The sequence below is a fragment of the Sus scrofa genome, chromosome 5 (assembly GCF_000003025.6).
Source record: "Sus scrofa isolate TJ Tabasco breed Duroc chromosome 5, Sscrofa11.1, whole genome shotgun sequence".
NCBI classification, from domain to species: Eukaryota; Metazoa; Chordata; class Mammalia; order Artiodactyla; family Suidae; genus Sus; species Sus scrofa.
Window position 1 is genome coordinate 46,722,041 of NC_010447.5, and position 18,895 is coordinate 46,740,935.

Sequence of the window (18,895 nt, forward strand, 5' to 3'; positions counted from 1 at the left end):
TAAAGAGACAAAAGACCTGTACTCTGAAAATTATAAGATGCTGATGAAAGAAATCAAAGATGACACACACAGATGGAAAGATATACCATGTTCTTAGACTGGAAGAATCAAGCCAAGTCAATCTACAGATTCAACACAATCTCTATCAAATTACCAATCACATTTTTCACATAACTAGAACAAAAAAAATTTTTAATGTGTATGTAAACACAAAGACCCCAAGTAGCAAAAGCAATCCTAAGAAAAATGGAGCTGGAGGAATCAGGATCCCTGACTTCAGACTAAACTACAAAGCTACAGTCATCAAAACAGTATGGTATACTGGCAAAAAAATCCCAGAAATATGGATCAATGGAACAGGGTAGAAAGCCCAGAAACAAGCCCATATGCCTATAGTCAAGTAATCTATGAAAAAGGAGGCAAGAATATACATTGGAGAAAGACAGTCTCTTAAATAAGTGGTATAGAGGAAACTGTACAACTACATGTAAAAGAATAAATTAGAATACTTTCTAACATCATACACGAAAATATACTCCAAATGGATTAAAGACCTAAATATAAGACCTGACACTGTAAAACTCTTAGAGGAAAACTTAGGCAAAATATCTCTAACATAAACTGTAGCAACATCCTGTCATAGTCACCTCCTAGAGGAATGAAAATAAAAACACAAATAAACAAACAAGAACTAATTAAACTTAAAATATTTTGCAGAGCAAAAGAAAACAAACAAAATGAAAAGACAACTCATAGGTTGCGGAAAAAAATCTTTGCAAATGAAGTGACTGACAAGGGATTAATCCCCCAAATATACAAACAACTCATGCAGCTCAGTATCAAAAAAACAAACAACCCAATCAAAAAATGGGGCAGAAAATCTAAATAGATATTTCTCCAAAGAAGACATACAGATGGCCAAAAAAATACATGAAAAGATGCTCAACACCGATAATTACTAGAGAAAAGCAAATCAAAACTACAATAAGGTATCACCTTACACCAGTCAGAATGGCTATCATCTATCAAGTCTACAAATAAAAGTGCCAGAGAGGGTGCAGAGAAATGGGAGCCCTCCTACACTGTTGGTGGGAATGTAAATTGGTGCAACCACTATGAAAAACAGTATGGGGGTTCCTCAAAAAATTAAAAATAGAACTACCATATGATCCAGCAATCCCACTCCTGGGTATTTATCCAGAGAAAAACATAACTTGAAAAGATGCATGCACGGCAATGTTCATTGCAGCACTATTTTCAATAGCCAAGAAATGGAAATAACCTAAACGGCCAATGACAGAAAAATGGATAAAGAAGATACAATACATATACATGACGGAATATTATTCAGCCATAAAAAGGAATGAAATACTGCCATTTGCAGCAACATGGATAAACCTAGAGATTAGCACAGTAAGTGAAATAAATCAGAGAAAGAAAAATATCATAGGAGTTCCTGTTGCGGCTCAGTGGTTAACATATCTGACTAGGAACCATGAGGTTGTGGGTTCAATCCCTGGCCTTGCTCAGTGGGTTAAGGATCTGGTGTTGCCATGAGCTGTGGTGTAGGTTGCAGATGTGGCTCAGATCCCGCGTTGCTGTCGCTCTGGCATAGGCAGCCAGCTGTAGCTCCAATTGGACCCCTAGCCTGCGAACCTCCATATACCATGGGAGCGGACCAAGAAAAGGCAAAAAGACAAAAAAAGAAAAATATCATATGATACTAATTGTATGTAGAATGTAAAAAAAGAATACAAATGAACTTAATATTTGAGAATAGAAACAGATCCAGACTTTGAATACAAATTTATGGTTACCAAAGGGGACAAGGGGAGGTAGGGGTGGATTGAGGGTTTGGGATTGACATATGTACACTGTGGTATGTGGAATAATTGGCCAATGGGAACCTGCTGTATAGCACAGGGAAGTCTACTCAATATTCTGAGATAATCTACATAGGAAAAGAATCTGAAAAAGAATGGAGGTGTGCCTATGTATAACTGAATCACTGTTGTACAGCAGAAATTATCACAACATTGTAAATCAACTGCACTTCAATAAAACTTTTAACAAAGTTTAATGCTGAATGTAATTGGAAAACATATGGATGAGTAAGTAAAGTTTAAATCATTAAGATAATAAATCATAACTATCATTTACCTATTAAAAAAAAATCTCAATCGAAAAATGGGCAGAAGGAATTCCCATTGTGGCTCAGCAGGTTAAGGACCCAACACTGTCCCTATGAGGATGCGGGTCTCGTCCCTGGCCTCATTCAGTGGGTTAAGGATCCGGCATTGCCGTAAGCTGAGGCATAGGTCACAGAGGCAGCTCAGATTTGGTGTTGCCATGGCTGTGGTGTGGGCCTCAGCTGCAGCTCTGAGTCAACCCCTAGCCTGGGAACTTCCATACGCCCCAGAATACGACAGTAAAAAAGAAAAAAAAAATGGGCAGAAGATCTAAAAAGATAGTTCTCCAAAGAAGACATATAGATGGCCAAAATGCACATGAGAAGATGCTCAACATCAATAATTATTAGAGAAATGCAAATCAAGACACCAGTCAGAATGGCCAATGTCAAAAATCTACAAATAATAAATTCTGGAGAGAGGATGGGTAAAGAAGAACTTTTCTGCATTATTGGTGAGAATGTAAAATGGCACAGCCACTAATGGAAAACTGTATGGAAATTCCCTAAAAAACTAAAAATAGAACTCTTATATGATCCTGCAATCCCACTATTGGGCATATATCCAGAGAAAAACATAATTTGAAAAGATACGTGCACCCTAATGCTCATACCAGCACAATTTACAACAGCCAAGACATGGAAATAACCTAAATGTCCATTGACAGATGAATGGATAAAGAAGATATTATACATATATACACTGGAATACTACTCAGTCATAAAAAAGAATGAAATAATACCACTTGCAGCAACATAGATGGAACTAGAGATGATCATACTAAGTAAGCCAGAGAAAACTAAATATCATATGATATGGCTCATATGTGAAATCTAAGAAAAGATAAACTTATTTTCAAAACAGAAATAGAGTCATAGACATAGAAAACAAACTTATGGTTACCAAAGGGGATGGGGTGGGAGAGGGATAAACTAGGAGTTTGGGATTAAAATATACTACTGCATATAAAATAGATAACCAAAACGGACCTACTCTATAGCATAGGGATTGATACTCAATATCTTGTAATAACGTATAATGGAAGAGAATGTAAAAAAAGTATACATATACATATATATATAAAAAACACACACACATACACACATAGGTGAATCACTTTGCTATACACCTGAAACACAACATTGTAAATCAACAATATTCCAATAAATATTTTTTTAAATCTTATAATTCTAAAACTTTATGCTCCAATAAGGAAAGAAAAAACAGCTGCCCACTGACCATTCCAATTTAAGATATAGTTAAGAAAAAAGTACAGACATTTTAGAATTGATAAAATACTATGTAATTTATAAAGATAAAACTGCTATGCATTCTTGGGATTAAACACAGATTTATTGTGCTGTATTCAATTTTTTATTACCCTCTGGCTTTGCTATTATTTTTGCATGTTCATGAGTGATTCTGGCGGTAATTTTTATTTTTGTGCTGTCCCTGTTAGATTTGGGGAATGAGATTTCTCATTTTGTGTAATACCAGAATTTTCTTTCTCTGTTTAGGAAAACTAATAAAACTCTCCAGGCTTGGTGATTTATTTGTGGTTTAGAGTTTTGACAACTGATTGAATTTCTTTATAAAGGTTAAAAGACTATGATTTCTAACCTATTGAGCCTATTTGCTAAACTGTCTCCTCCCACCCCAGACTATATACACTTTTCATCAAAATTTTCAAATTTATCAGCTTCAAGTTACTCAAATTTTCTCAATATTTTAAAATCAATATATGTGACTTTTTAAAATTCTGTTCACCTTTTTTCCTTGATCAAATTTGCTTAAATTGTCCATTTTATTACTCTTTTTGAATCCCAATTTTGGTTTTATTCTCATGGTTTCCTTCTTAATGTCTTCTATTTCTGTCTTTCAGCTTCAAGCTTTGTTCATTAATATAATGATTATATTAGTATATAAGCAAAGAACATAATATTGCATCTCCTAAATGCTGTCTTAGCAGAATGCCCCAAGTTTCTCTCTTTTTTTTTTTTTGTTTTGCTTTTTAGTGCTGCATATATACATGGCATGTATGGAGGTTCCTAAGCTAGGGGTTGAGTTGCAGCTACAGCTGCTGGCCTACACCACAGCCTCAGCAACTTGGGATCCGAGCCACATCTTTGACCTAAACCACAGCTCACGGCAACGCCGGATCCTTAACCCACTGAGCAAGGTCAGGGATCCAACCCGCACCCTTATGATTCCTAGTCGGATTCATTTCCGCTGCACTAGAACAGGAACTCCCCAAGTTTCTATGTGTAGTTTTCCTTAAATTCTGAACTATGTTCTCATCTCCATGATCATTTCCCCTTTTATCCCCAAGCTGTCTCAGTGTTAGGTTTTTAACACTCATCTTTATTAATTTTATCCTCAATGTACACACAAGATGCTCTGAATCAGAGATATATTTCTTACTAATTCAAAGTGTGTCTCCATCCCTTTTGCCCCAGACTTAAGCCCCTGGTCTAGGCAATGAGAGCCATGGGATTTTTTTCCTACACAAGTTAATGGTTTTAAGTAAAAACCAGACGTAGGTAAGAAAAGATTTTATTTGAAAAACTATTGCCAATAGGGAGAGAGGAACTATTTCAACAGGGGCAGGAAGCTTTAGTAATAGTGAGAATGCTCTGACCATAAGATCTGCAAGCAGCTCAAATATAGATCAGGTGGAATTCCCTGGTGAGTTAAGGATATGGCATTGCCGCTGCTGTGGCTCTCATCACTGCTTTGGCATAGGTTCCATCCCGGACCCCAGAACTCCCACGTGATTCAGGCACAGCCAAAAAAACAAAAAATAAAAAAATGGAGTTCCCTGGTGTCCTAATGGTTAAGGATCCAGCATTGTCACTGCTGTAGTGTAAGTTCAATCCCTGGCCCAGGAACTTCCACATGCTGTGGGTTAGGTTCTCCTCTCCACCCCAACCCGCCCCCCTCCCCAAAAAGGGAAAGAGTAAACAAGGCTAGAAGGACCTGGGTGGGAGAGGAGAAGACAGAATGGCACAGTTGATCAGGGAACATCTTTTGTGGTCAATCTTCAGGTGTCCTTGAGGAGAGACTTTTCCAGTCCAGTGCTGGCTCAGGCTGAGAGTGGAGTCAAATTTAAGGGCCTGTGGGGGAGCAGCCTAAAGTTTTATCAAGTAGAGTTAGAGGACCTTTTATCCAGATTGGTCTTTGGGGACAAACAGTTCAACTATTTGTGAGATAAAGAATGGGAATCTGGAGGCTCTAGGTCCGGTTTTGTCCTAGGTAGTCAAAGGAGTCATCCATACCCTTTACCTTAGTCATGTTGGGAAAGGCAGTTCTCTGCAGTAAGTCGTTTTGTGGAATACAACAGAGTAGAGGGATTTCTTAACTGTTGCTGTTTTCCAGGAGCATTATTGAGCATGGGGTTCAAGTAAATTGTCAGTCGCCAGGTGCCCCACAGGCAAGGAACAGGAAGATGGGTTGGGCTTGTTTTACGTGCCGCACAATGCTACTTCTCCACATTTAGCGTGTCCTGAAAGGGAGTATCCCTTCTGGCATCTACGTTGGGAGAATCCCCACATGTCGATTTCAATATACTCACAGCGGAAGTCATGACCCCTGTCTATCAGATTGGTCTCAAAGGTTTTAGCCACAAAATTACATTTATCTCCCTCCCTCACTGGTTACCCTGCCCCCAAGTTGAATTCAGATGCCCCTTTTGACCACTGGACCAAGTATGACAGAAATTTGGGTGTCTACATGCAACAAAGCCTTTCTTCCCTGAGATCTCCAGAAAATTCCAACGGGAAATAGGACCTGTATTTCTTTGGGAAGAGACTCATCTGGGATTCTTCTCCTTAAAACAACTTAAATCTGGATAAAAGGGAAGGGAGGGACCCGGGGATCAAAGACATGGAAATCCATGGTTTTCAGTCCTGCCAGAGTTGTAAGCTAGGCAGCAAGATCATCACTGCCTATATATCTATTGCAGCTCCAAGGGCCTCTTGCTCCAATAGCCATGTCCACAAAATGATGGCAAAGAGAAGCTGCTGCAATCTATGAATTATGTTATACAACCTTTATGAATACTTCAGAATGTGTGTGTCCTTTTTCTAGAATGCCTTAAACTGGGGGGGGGGAAGGCAATTCGAAATTTAAGAAGTTTCTTTCAGGTAAGAGTAATATTTTAACAGTAGTCAGTCTACCGGATTAAGGCTTAACTTTCCTGGATTTCCCGTCATGGCACAGCTGAAACGAATCCGACTAGGAACCATGAGGTTTGGGTTCCATCCCTGGCCTCACTCAATGGATTAAGGATCTGGTGGTGCCGTGAGCTGTGGTATAGGTCACAGACGTGGCTCGGATCTGGCATTGCCGTGCCTGTGGTGTAGGCCGGCAGCTACAGCTCCAATTTGACCCCAGCCGGATCCAAGCCGAATCTGCAACCCACACCACAGCTTGCAGATACACCAGATCCTAAACCCACTGAGCAAGACCAAGGATCAAACCTGCATCCTCACAGAGACAACAATGACTAAATCCTTAATCCACTGAGCCACAACGGGAACTCCAACATTTGACAATTTTAAAAGTTAATGATTCTATAAATTGTCTTACTGGAGTTAAAGTGTACCTCTAGGCAGTATTTTTCAAGAATTGTAGAAGAGCTTGATTTTAATGGAAATAGGGAGAATTTCCACCTTTCTTAAGTTTTCTTAAACTCTGGATAGTAACAGATTGCAGGAAATATAGCTCAAGATATCCTGAAAAATGTGACCTTAGGAGATAAAACCGGTTACAATGTGGAACACATGTCAATTCCAACTTTCTAGTGGAGATAATCATTGGATTCAAAGAGATCCAAGACCTAAATGCATAATCACACCTGATAACACTGACACGATTATCAGCAATAACAAAGTAAGGTAGAATGGAGAAAATGATATTGAAGTATGTTTTGGTCAGTGAGAATGCAGCAATAAAGGTTGAGAGGTTTACAATATCAGAAGCCAGAACCTTTGGATAAATAAAAAGAATGAGAAGGAATCAATGACTCAGAAAACATACCTACCTCACTGTACAAATTAAGGAGAAAAATGAAAAAAAGCAGGTGGGAGTTTCCATCATGGTTCAGCGGAAACAAATCTGACTAGCATTTACGAAGACGTGGGTTGGATCCCTGGGCTTGCTCAGTGGGTTAAGGATCTGGAGTTGCTGTGAGCTGTGGTGTAGGTCACAGACATGGCTCAGACCTGGCATTGACATGGCTGTGGCTTAGGCCAGCGCCTACAGTTCCGATTTGACCCCTAGCCTGGGAACCTCCATATGCTGCTGGTGCAGTACTAAAAAGACAAAAAGCAGGTGAAGAGATATGGGAAAAAGATAGTTGAGAATGAAGAAAATTTCTCTCACAGAAGGATGGGAATTCCAGAGAAGAGGATTTCTCATTAGAAACAAATATGGAGATGATCTAGAATGGGTATGAGGCTCTAGAAAAAGAGAAAAAGGGAGTTCCCATCATGGCACAATGGTTAACGAATCCGACTAGGAACCATGAGGTTTTGGGTTCGATCCCTACCCTCGCTCAGCGGGTTAACGATCCGGCATTGCCCTGAACTGTGATGTAGGCTGCAGACGCGGCTCGGATCCTGAGTTGCTGTGGCTCCAGCATAGGCTGGCAGCTACATCTCCGATTAGACCCCTAGCCTGGGAACCTCCATATGCCGCAGGAGCAGCCCAAGAAATGGCAAAAAGACCAAAAAAAAAAAAAAAAAAAAAGAAAGAAAGAAAAAGAAGAAAAAGCTTCCACAAAAGTGACTTAATCTTTCATCTGGCCACACTCTCTGCTTCTTAAAAAGCAATGTGGTTTTCAGAACCATTCCTTGCTCCAGCTCCAAATTTATACAATGTCACCTTTATTTTATTTTTTTCTTTTTGGCTGTGCCCGTGGCATGCAGAAGTTCCAGGGCCAGGGACTGAACCCTTGCCACAGCAGTGACACAAGCCACTGCAGTGACAACACTAGATCCCCGATCCACTGCACCAGAACTCTACAATGTCACTTTTAAAGAGGCAGAAGGATATCAACCTAAATTCAAATATCCACCATTTCTGCATTTACCATCTTCTTCTCTAGCTTGGGGGATGTTTTCACTTGTACAGGCTGTAGAAACAGGACAAAAATAAAGACAAATTATGTCACAATAGAATTCTATAGTACATCTGTTTAATTATATTCTGACTGTAAGTGCAATATCTGCCTCAATAATTTCACTCAAAATACAAAATAATAGCATAATGACAGTTTAAAGCTGGTTCAATCACAATTTTACAAGCTTATTTATTAAAAATGAAAATAGAAGACTATTAAAAATAGCTAAAAAGATAACGTGTCATAGTGCTTAATGTTTCTCTAACTATCGATAAGGCTTACATCTAAATCTGATGTAGAATTCTTAACGGCACTGAAATAGTTCTCTTCTTGGCCACATGATATGTACACTGGTGCTATGAGTCTGGAAGAGACTGGCTGTGGGTACCACTTCTTGTCTTCAGCTGTGACTGCGCAATATCAGCAAGGGCACTCTGTATCTTTTCCAGAAGCATATCCCCTCGATAAACAACATCCTCCAGACATGTAGCAGCTTCATGATTTTCTTCTTCTAGCTTATACAAGCTGGCAGCCTTTATAAGACATAAATTTAAGAATCTTTTGACAAATGAAAAACTTGGAGATTATTTCCTTCTAAGGAAATAAACTGCAGTGGAAGTACCTACTTCTAAATCTGGATGACTGTGCAACCACTGTGATAGATTTTTCAGTGGCATAAATCCTCAGATCAGATATAACTTGAGAATTTTCCCTGTATGAACTATTTAAAAGATGACTTTTCAATGAGAGCTCTCTAGATTGCTATAGGAGACTCCTTTCCACACTGCTTTTAGACACTATGCTCTATTCCACGTCCGGAATGCTACCTTCCTCTCACTCTTTCCAAGGAAAAGAATCAAACTGAGGAAAATGGGAAGTTTCCTCATAACTCAAAATTGGACAACTATACATATTCAGTGCAGTCTTTAATAGACTACAGTAGTTTCCAATAAAATTCCCATTTTAAAATTGAGAGTACCTTTTAATATTATAATAAAAGGAATTAAAGGGGTTCTCTTGTGGCACAGTGGGATACAGATCTCACTGTAGCAGGCCAGGTCACTGCTGTGGAACAGGTTTAATCCCTGGCCTGGGAACTTTTACATGGCATAGGCACAGCCAAAAATTAAAAAAAAAAAAAAATTTCTTTAAAAAAGGAAAAAGGGTACTAAAGCTATCTCCTTTAATTCAAATGCATCTGAACCATATGGAAGCTCCCAGGCTAGTAGTCAAATCAGAGCTGCAGCTTCCAGCCTACACCACAGCCACAGCAACACAGGATCCAAGCCGAATCTGCGACCAACACACAGCTCACCACAATGCCAGATCCTTAACCCACTGAGTTAGGCTAAGGACTGAACCCGAATCCTCATGGATACTAGTTAGGTTCACTACTTCTGAGCCACAACGGGGAACTCCAGAAAAAGAGATTTTTACCTGTAAAGCAGCTGTAGATTCTTCACTGGGTAAGGAATCTATCAAAACATCAATGTCTTTTGCCGTTCGTGCAATCAGCGCTGCAAATAGCTGGGCATATTCTAGAGAAAGATTGTACTCATTTAGGGTATTTGAGAACCTCAAGTTTATAGAAACAGCAATCAAATTTTAAGTTAATGAAACAAAAAAACTTCTTAACTTTTTCTGTCCTAGGCTTCTAATGATTAAGGTGTAATTTTAACACATTAATCCTATTACATGTTTGAGAATCAGCTTTAACATTAACTCAAGTTAGGAATCAAGCATAATGTACATTATGTATCAGGACAATTTGATGATCATTTGAATAAAGGAATTTATGAGATGCCTTTCTTATTAAGGTCCCTGAAGTAAAATTCAGCTAAATTCATATAATTCTCCTCTAAAGGAGTAAAAAATCCATTATTTAACATAAAAAGAACTACGAGGTGTTATATAAACTAACAAAAATTTATTTCTTTTATGACAAACTTGTAGTAACATTCTCTAACAATAACATTTTTAGAAAGCCGTGAATAAGATGAATTTTTCAATAAATCTAATTTTATGGGATTAAAGGCAATGAGGGAGAGTCAAATTAAAAGAAGCCAAAAAAAAAAAAAAATCTATTTACCTTCTGTAGGATTAGCTGGCTGATCTTTGTTAATGGTTGTCTGAATATTACTGAAAGAGGCAGGAGGACCACACTGCTGCAACACTCCAATGGCATTACAAAACTGATCTGCAAGCTACAGGCCAAAAGAAATGTGGCAAAATTAGAAAGGATTTATCAGCTTTCAGGATTTTATTGGCATTGATGATGTTTCTATAATGATCACTGAGCAAGAGAATAAAATATGATAAATCCTGGATTAAGCCAGTTACTAACAACGAAATATTTTAATCATGCAAAGAAACTTCCTTTGGCATTTATTTAGTTGCAACAGTTAAAGAGAAACACAAAATAATTATTTTTCTTCCCGAGATAACAGAATGATAACAGAAATATATGCCAATACTGATTGCAAGCACAAGTTAAGACTTTTAGCGCAACAGTGGTAGAAAAAAGCAAATCTGACAGGCAAATATCTAAAATTTACCCCAGGGTAAATTTTAAAATTTGACTCCAAGGCATATGATTCCTTTTCTGAAACCAGAGTAATTACAACTATAAAGAAATGGTGGGAGAAAGACCACACCTTAAGTATTCCAAAATGTTTTTCTTGGGAGTTCTTATTGTGGCTCAGCAGTAATGAACCTGACTAGTATCCATGAGTATGCAGGTTCAACCCCTGACCTCACTCAGTGGGTTAAGGATCCAGTGTTGCCACGAGCTGTGGTGCAGGCGGCAGATGCAACTCAGACCTAGAGTGGCTGTGGCTGTGCTATGGTATAAGCCGGCAGCTACAGCTCCAATTTGACCCCTAGCCCGGGAACTTCTGTATGCTGCTGGTACAGCCCTAAATAAAAAAGACCAAAACAACAAAACAAAATTTTTTTCTCCAGGACTCAAGCTATAAACTTCTAGTGCTCTAAAAGTTCTAAAGGTCAAGAATAACAAACCCTTACTGAAACCGTATTTCATAGGGTTAACAAAAGCTGGCGTCTTAACAAAAATACTTGAGTGTGTCTTACAACTCAAGGGAACAACTTGTTAGAAAACACTCTGCTTGTAACCTGCCTTTAATGACTAAGTCTGCTTTAGTTTTTGTTTTTCTTTTTTTCCCTAATTGTATACCCTTCAAGCTTCATGCAGCTCTTCTTACCACCCCTAAAGATAATGCTCCTGATGTATGGGTCACCAAGGTAAGAGGAGCTTATTAAGTTGTTTTCCAGAAATTTGGAAAATCTGAAGTGGGCTTCCACCCAGTTCAGACCAGTTAAGAATAGTTGGGACCACTGATCATAAAATAACAGAAATATATGCCAATACCTCACCTTTCCCCACTCCTGAGACCACCCTGCTTCTTTATTCCATAAATACCTCAAGCTTCTTGCCTTCTGGGAAGCAATCTGAAATTTGTTCTCCTTTCTCCTCACTTGGCTGTCTCCTGAATAAATAAAGCCCTCCTCTGCTGCAAACTTCAGGCATCTCAGTGTTTGGATTACTGCACCCTCAGCAAACACATCTGGCTTGGTAACATTACTATTTCCAAACCTAAGACTCTTACCCTCCCCACCAACTTCTCTCAACAGTCCTGACCTCTTAAACCTCAATTCCTTATCTGCAATCAGTGAATAAGTATTTCCACTAAGTTTGACTGCCATCATTAGAATGACAGAACTCAAAGTTAACTGTTTCCTTTAATACTTAATTTGTATTGAGAATCTTCTAGTCAACCAATCTACCTTCAGACTCTCAACTTTCATCTTCAAATCCTGTTAATACTACTACAAATCTTTACCTTTTCCTCCTCCATCGCGCTGCTGTTTTAGTTCAACCAATTACCTCACATAAGAGTTATTTACAATAGCCTCATGATTTTCTAGCTCACTATGTCATTTACTTAACCCTGCTCAAAAATCTTGAGCTCACCCTAGCATTGCCTTCAAGATAATCTCCAACTCTTTAAGGCTCTTTCCAAGCTTTCAATAATCTAGGTCAACTCAACTTGTTCATTACCTACTACTCTTTCATATTCCTGACTAGTGATAAATTCATTCCTGATAACACTGCATTTGCTCACATTTTGCAAATGTAAGGGAGTGGCCATAAGTGCTCTGAAGCTGTACAAATGTGGATTCTAATTCTGGCAAATAGAGTTTTAAAAGAAATTTTAAATTGGGAATATTCTCACATTACAGCATTGTTATGAGGAACAGAGAAAATACAAGAATATTCAACACTGTGACTATGTCCTTATGAAGCTCTCAAGATCCAGTTAGTCACCAAATATTTATCAAAAATCAACACTATGATATATCAACTGTATATAACTATATAAACATTCTAAGTTAGAGCGTGAACAAGACAGTTTCTGCTCTCATGAAGTTCTCAGAGGATAAAATTATATTTTAAAAATTTTACAATTATGAGTCAGAAAAACACTAAGACTCCCTCCTAACAGCACTCACTAGCCCACTTTACTTCAGCACTTACAGCTGAAAACACTCGATTCAACTCCCTAACCATATACTGCTTTTGTGTCATTTATTTAAATGTCTCTTGAGTATATGACGTCTTTCTAATCAGACTGCAAACTCCTTAAGGAGCATCTCTCCATAAACATTATAGTGCTTCTACACATACTAGTTAACCTAGAGGCTTCTTTGCAAAATCAGTATGCCTACTTTTGGAGTAAAGGCCATATTCACTTTGTTCTTACTATCCTTCTGGCCAGGAGACATGGATGACTATGCGATATTTCCCCTAAAATAACATTTCTATCAAGTAGCATCATTACAATTTGATTTTGTAAAACCTCAAAGGACTGTCTCCCCAAGGTAGGTTGTTCAGTAGTCCAGAAAAGTCACCAAAGGTAGAATTTACCTTGGTGAATTCATCGACATTTAGGGGCTGGCCCTCATAGGCAAAGTAGATCAGTTTTTAACATGCAGATTCACACTCAATATGTGTACATTCACACTTATTGCTCACGTACAAAGACTGAGCAATAACAAGAATGCCAGCCTATTTCCTTCTAGTGAGAAAAAAAACTAGCAAGAGGTACCTGGATTTTCCTGTCAACATCTATAGGCATCTTCTCTGGGACATCAAATTACAAACAGAATGAGAGAAATGTAACTACCGATAGAAAACAATTTAGCTCTTAACGGTAATAAGCATATGAATCCCTTGGTTTGCATCACTTTCACTTCACATAACAGGAAAAATAATCAGAAGGTTCAAAGTAAGAGGGCCAATTACAAGATCTGACTTTAATAGGGAGTAGAACTTTTGGCAGACATTTTTAAAAACTTAAAGAGACAAGGATCAGAAGATTCACTATCATAAAGATGTCAGTTTTCCCCAAACTTGACTTACGCTGGGGGAGTGGCCAAGAGATGCAACGACCCTTAGTCTACAGGAACCAACCGAGATGAAACAAAATTACTCACTTTACCGTCACTCCCGCCCCAACCTGAAAATTTGGGCGAAGGATTACTCTTCGCTAAGGTCCAATCCAATGGTTAAGAACACGGGTTTCCCTCCAAGGGTTAAAATGTATGGGTGCGGGAGGGAGTTTCCGCTTCCTCTCTCTTCCCCGCAAGAGGGGCGACCCCATAAGCACCGCTGACAAGAAAATAAAGCCGTTCCTAGAAAACATGACAAGGCCGTGAGGCTTGAGACTAGGCAGGGAGACCCTCCACCTCGCAGGCTGAGGCCGCGGGCTCCCGCAGCTCCGCACCATTCCACCGGCCGCCTCGGCCTCACAGACCGCGGCGCCGCCTCCCGCCGACCCGAGCGTGCGTTGCGGAAAGACGCTCCCCACTTCCAAGCTTGCCCCCCAAGTCCCTTTTTCTAACTTGCTTTCCCTCAGGAAAGAAGACGGAGACTAATCGAGTACAATTGCTCACCGAGTTCACGGCGTCCTGCAGCTGTGTCAGGCGATCCGCCATGTTTCTCCCCGCAAACAAAGAGACGCTAAAGCAGCTGCTCGGATGCAATTGGGCAGCTTTGGTAAGCGTCACGACCAATCACAGGGCTGAGTTCGTGGAGGGGGTGGAGTCAAGCCGAACTCCACTCCCCGCGCTAAGCGGCTGGGCTTTCCTAAGGCTTATTTTTGTTCAGACCAGCTGCACCTGGGGGAAGCTCCGCTGGGCCCACGTTTAGTAATTTGGGGGCTTCTGGGGTGAGCCAATGTACTTTCTCATGGCTTTTAAGTAAACACTTTGTGGAGACTGGATTCGCGGTTTTTCTAAGTAAGTTTCCCTATCCTCTTTGTATCTTTTTTTTTTTTTTTTTCTTCTTTTTTGAAGGGCCGCTCCTGGAAGTTCCCAGGCTAGAGGGTAGCTGCCAGCCTACAGCAAAACAGACACAGACACAGCCACAGCAAGGAGGGATCCGAGCTGCATCTGTGATCTACACCACAGCTCACTGCAGCTCAAGATCCTTAACCCCCTGAGTTAGGCCAGGGATCCAACCCGCAGCCTCATGGATACTAGCCCTGGTTTGTAACCTGCTGAGCCACAAGGTTTGTATCCATTTTTAAACATCACCTTGAATACCTATTTTACATTGCTTTGGCTTTCTAGGTAGACCACATGGCCTACACAATGAACAACTAAAGAATACTTGGGAGTTCCCACTGGTACAGTGGATTAAGAATCCGACTACAGTGGTTAGGGTCTTCCAAATCCCACTGGTTCAACAGCTTTAATCCCTGGCCCAGGGAACTTCCACATGCCTGTGCGGCCAAAAAAAAAAGGGGGTTTTTTTCTAAGTTTTACTATTTTCATGTAAATTTTATGAATTACTAGAGTCCACATGGATTACTCCTCTCTCCTTTTATGATTTCGACACTTTCACATATGCCTTTTCATGGGCTTTTCTTTTTTTTTTGTTTGTTTGTTTTGTCTTTTTGCCATTTCTTGGGCCGCTCCTGCGGCATATGGGGGTTCCCAGGCTAGGGGTCCAATCGGAGCTGTAGCCACCGGCCTACACCACAGCCACAGCAACGCGGGATCCGAGCCGCGTCTGCAACCTACACCACAATTCATGGCAACGCCGGATCGTTAACCCACTGAGCAAGTGGCAGGGATCGAACCCGCAACCTCATGGTTCCTAGTCGGATTCGTTAACCACTGGGCCACGACGGGAACTCCTCATGTGCTTTTCTTGAATCCCCAACTGGAGCATGTGGTTTTAAGAACAGGACCCAGTATTATGAATCTCATCTTTTAAACACCCACTTTTGGTAAGTATGTTCTTTTAAACTATATTATTAAAAGTTTCAGACATGTCCAAAAGTAGAGAGTACTATTGTGAACACTCATGCACCCATCTCCCAGCTTCAATTATCAACGCATAGCCAATCTTGTGGTACTTTGATTTTTAAAACCTGTAGTGATTATTTTTTCCGGAAAAAAAAATCCTTAACAGTTCTTTAATTTGACATTCTAGACCCTTAACTACCTTTACTACCTATTCAGTCACAATGTATTAAACATCTAAACGTTCCAGGCATTAGGCTGAAATTCTATAAATAAGCATTTGTTACATTAGATTTCTTGCAATCCCCTACAGGTGTTCTGTTTCACACTGCTATGCACACCATATAAAACATGATAAATCTCTCTTTCTTGTATGAAAAGCCCACACTTCCATCCCTATACTGGTTCTGTTTCCTTGTTGATCATCCACTCAGCTTTCAAAACTCATTAAAAAAATTTTTTTTAATAAAACCTTTCCTGAAACCCTAAAATTAATTGCTCCCAATCTTTACCACAGTTATTCCTTGTACTTCTGTTATTGCACTAAGCATATTGAGGCTTCGTTATCCATACATGGCTCAAATTCACTCACCACCACAAACTGCTTGTGGGCAGGAAACATTTCAATTGTTTCCATAGTTCCACTGCTTAGCATCTAGGATTCAGCCTGACACATAGAAGCCACTGAGTACATATTTATGGACTAAATGAATTAATTTCCTAGCATAATGATTTCCTTATAAGCAACTAAATAAATATTTATTGAATTTAATTTAATAAACACAGTCCCAGAGAGTTCCTGCCATGGCTCAGCAGAAATGCATCTGACTAGTATCCATGAGGAGGCAGGTTCAATCCCTGGCCTCACTCAGTGGGTTAAAGAGTTGTCCTGAGCTATGGTGTAGGTTGCAGACTTGGCTCAGATCTGCTACTGCTGTGGCTGTGGTGTAAGCCAGTGGCTATAGCTCCAATTCGCCTCCTAGCCTGGGAACCTCCATATGCTGTGGGTGTGGCCCTAAAAAGACAAAAATAAATAAGGTCCAAAGAATGTAACCCACAGGAAGAACAAAAGTGTTAAAAAATACAGAGCAAGGGTGAGGTTAGAATGAGATGTGACAAATGACCAGACTTCACAGAGGACCTTTCCTGTCTTTCCCCTGGAGCCCTATTCCCACCTCCATCCAAGGTGTCTTGGGTTTTGTCAAAAATCTAGGATAGGCTGCTTGCCTACCTTCCTTTTCTAAATTTTAAGCAGACCTTAAGGCTCTCGCTATCTACATCTCAGATTTGTGAATCTTGTCAGTTTTTGTGTTTCCTATCAATTCATAGGGATAAACACTCATCTACAAAACTGCTGAGCCCATTTGCTTCACAAGGTTGCTTGTGGAAATTTGACATGATCAAGGAACCCCAGCCAATATGCTTCCCAAGGCTGTCACAGTGTTTTAGAGGCAAATGAGGCCCTGTTCTGATTATCGACACTTCCGTCATCAACTGTCCTCTGCAGGCACAGGGCACTGCAATGCAAAAGTGTGGAGGAAAGAGAATGGGGTTAGTTCAGGGACATGAAATTGACTCAGCCAGCATAGAGGAGGTGAGTTAAGTTGCAGCAAGAATCTGGAGAGCTGGACAGGTGCTACATCATGATAAGCATATGTCATACCCGGGAAGATGGACTGTTATCCTGAATGCTTTTATAAGAAAAGCCTTAGAATGACATGTAGTGTTTTTAAACTTTAATTTTTTTATTCAAAAGGCATACACAATGTAGAATATTTGTAAACTGCAGAGATGTGTAAAGAAAATCACTCTTAATTCAATCACCTGGAAATAAACTATTTTAAAGATTTTGATAATGTTCTTTCAAACTTCCCATGCATATAAACATGACTGCATATTAAAAAGAAAACAAAGCTTACACTATATATATATTTATTGCTTTTAAATTTGCCTTTTCATAAACACTTCCTGATAAATAAGTTGCCTTCTAAAATATGATTCTTGGAGTTCCTGTCGTGGGTCAGTGGTTAAAAAACCCACTAGGATCCATGAGGACATGGGTTCAATCCCTGGCCTTGCTCAGTGGATTAAGGATCTGGTGTGGCTGTGGCTGTGGCATAGGCCAGCGGCTGTGGCTCTGATTCAACCCCTAGCCTGGGAACCTCCATGTGCCTCGGGAGCGGCCCAAGAAATGGCAAAAAGACAAAAATAAATAATATAAAAATAAAACAATGAGTATTTCTCCTCTCTTAGAGTTTTATTTATTACTTTGGAATTTTGTTCTGACAGCATGAGACAGAATCTAATCTTCCTTACCCATGCAAGTACAGTTAATCAATTATCAGACACAATTTATTGAATATTCCATTCACTGATCCAAACGCTACCCTTATAATCGCTGCTGTCATCGTCCTGGGATTTCATGTACTGAAGGATAAAGAAAAGAGGACACGTGGGACAGTGAATAAATGCCATAGGAATAAATAGTGCTACCAGCATGTGTGAACAGGCAGAGGAAGGACAGTAAAGAGTTGTGCCTGTTAATGTCATGGTGATTGCTATAGATTTTTAGTTTAGTAGTGGACTAACCGAATATGTAATTTTCAACATAGTTATCCCGTTCGTATAAATGAAAAAGTTAAAGAGCAGAAAAAAGAAAGGGCAATTTTCCCCAAAGATCTTTGAGTTTCTAGATCTAATTCCACAATCTTCTCAGGAAGCCAGCTGTCACGTGGACTACTGCCCTTTAAACAGACCTAAGGTATAAAATTTCAGAGAGGAAGTTCACATGAAGGTCTTGAGCCTTCGAAGATATTCCGCTTAGAGAAAATGAAACTTTATTTTTTAAATGTGGCGCTCTTCACTACCTCAGTAACCACTACCGAAATGGCATTGCCTCCACATTTCCATACCAGCATCGCCCCGAGCAGCAAAGATAATTGCGACAGGGAGAAACGATCAATTCTAACGTATTGAACACCAGATTCCTCTTTTTTTTTTTTTTTTTTCCTTTTTACAAAGGACGGTTAAACACGGAACGAGAGCCTGGAGACGTTAGGCCGCAACCGAAAGGGTTAGTTTTTACTCCAACATTGGTTTGCGTAAGTGCGAGGGATACAAAAGTGAGAAGTACAGGTTACATCGCAGAACTTTCAGGGATCGCCAGTGCCGGCGCGGGAGCCTCAAGAGCTGGGCTGGCTGGAAAGAGATGCGGGCCTCCAGGACACGCCCCCCGCTCCGCCCCCGCCCGGGGCCC

At 39.9% G+C, this 18,895-nt stretch overlaps 1 protein-coding gene across 4 annotated transcripts in view; it reads right to left on the reverse strand.

Annotated features, from left to right (window-relative positions):
* The window catches only part of MED21 (mediator complex subunit 21), a 32,077-nt gene extending 17,683 nt beyond the window's left edge, over nucleotides 1-14,394 (reverse strand). For 2 of the 4 annotated variants that reach the window (XR_001308765.2, XR_002343796.1), the window contains exons 1-4: nucleotides 14,284-14,394; nucleotides 10,400-10,514; nucleotides 9,748-9,848; nucleotides 8,593-8,843 (exon numbers count right to left, since the gene is read on the reverse strand). Coding sequence is in view for 1 of the 4 variants with exons in the window: in NM_001243530.1 (NP_001230459.1) it covers nucleotides 8,667-8,843; nucleotides 9,748-9,848; nucleotides 10,400-10,514; nucleotides 14,284-14,325 (435 nt within the window). In the remaining 3 variants the exon portion in view is untranslated. Of the gene's footprint in view, nucleotides 1-8,037; nucleotides 8,323-8,368; nucleotides 8,844-9,747; nucleotides 9,849-10,399; nucleotides 10,515-14,283 lie in introns of those variants that run through there. The other 2 variants (XR_303492.3, NM_001243530.1) reach the window with 2 other exon arrangements.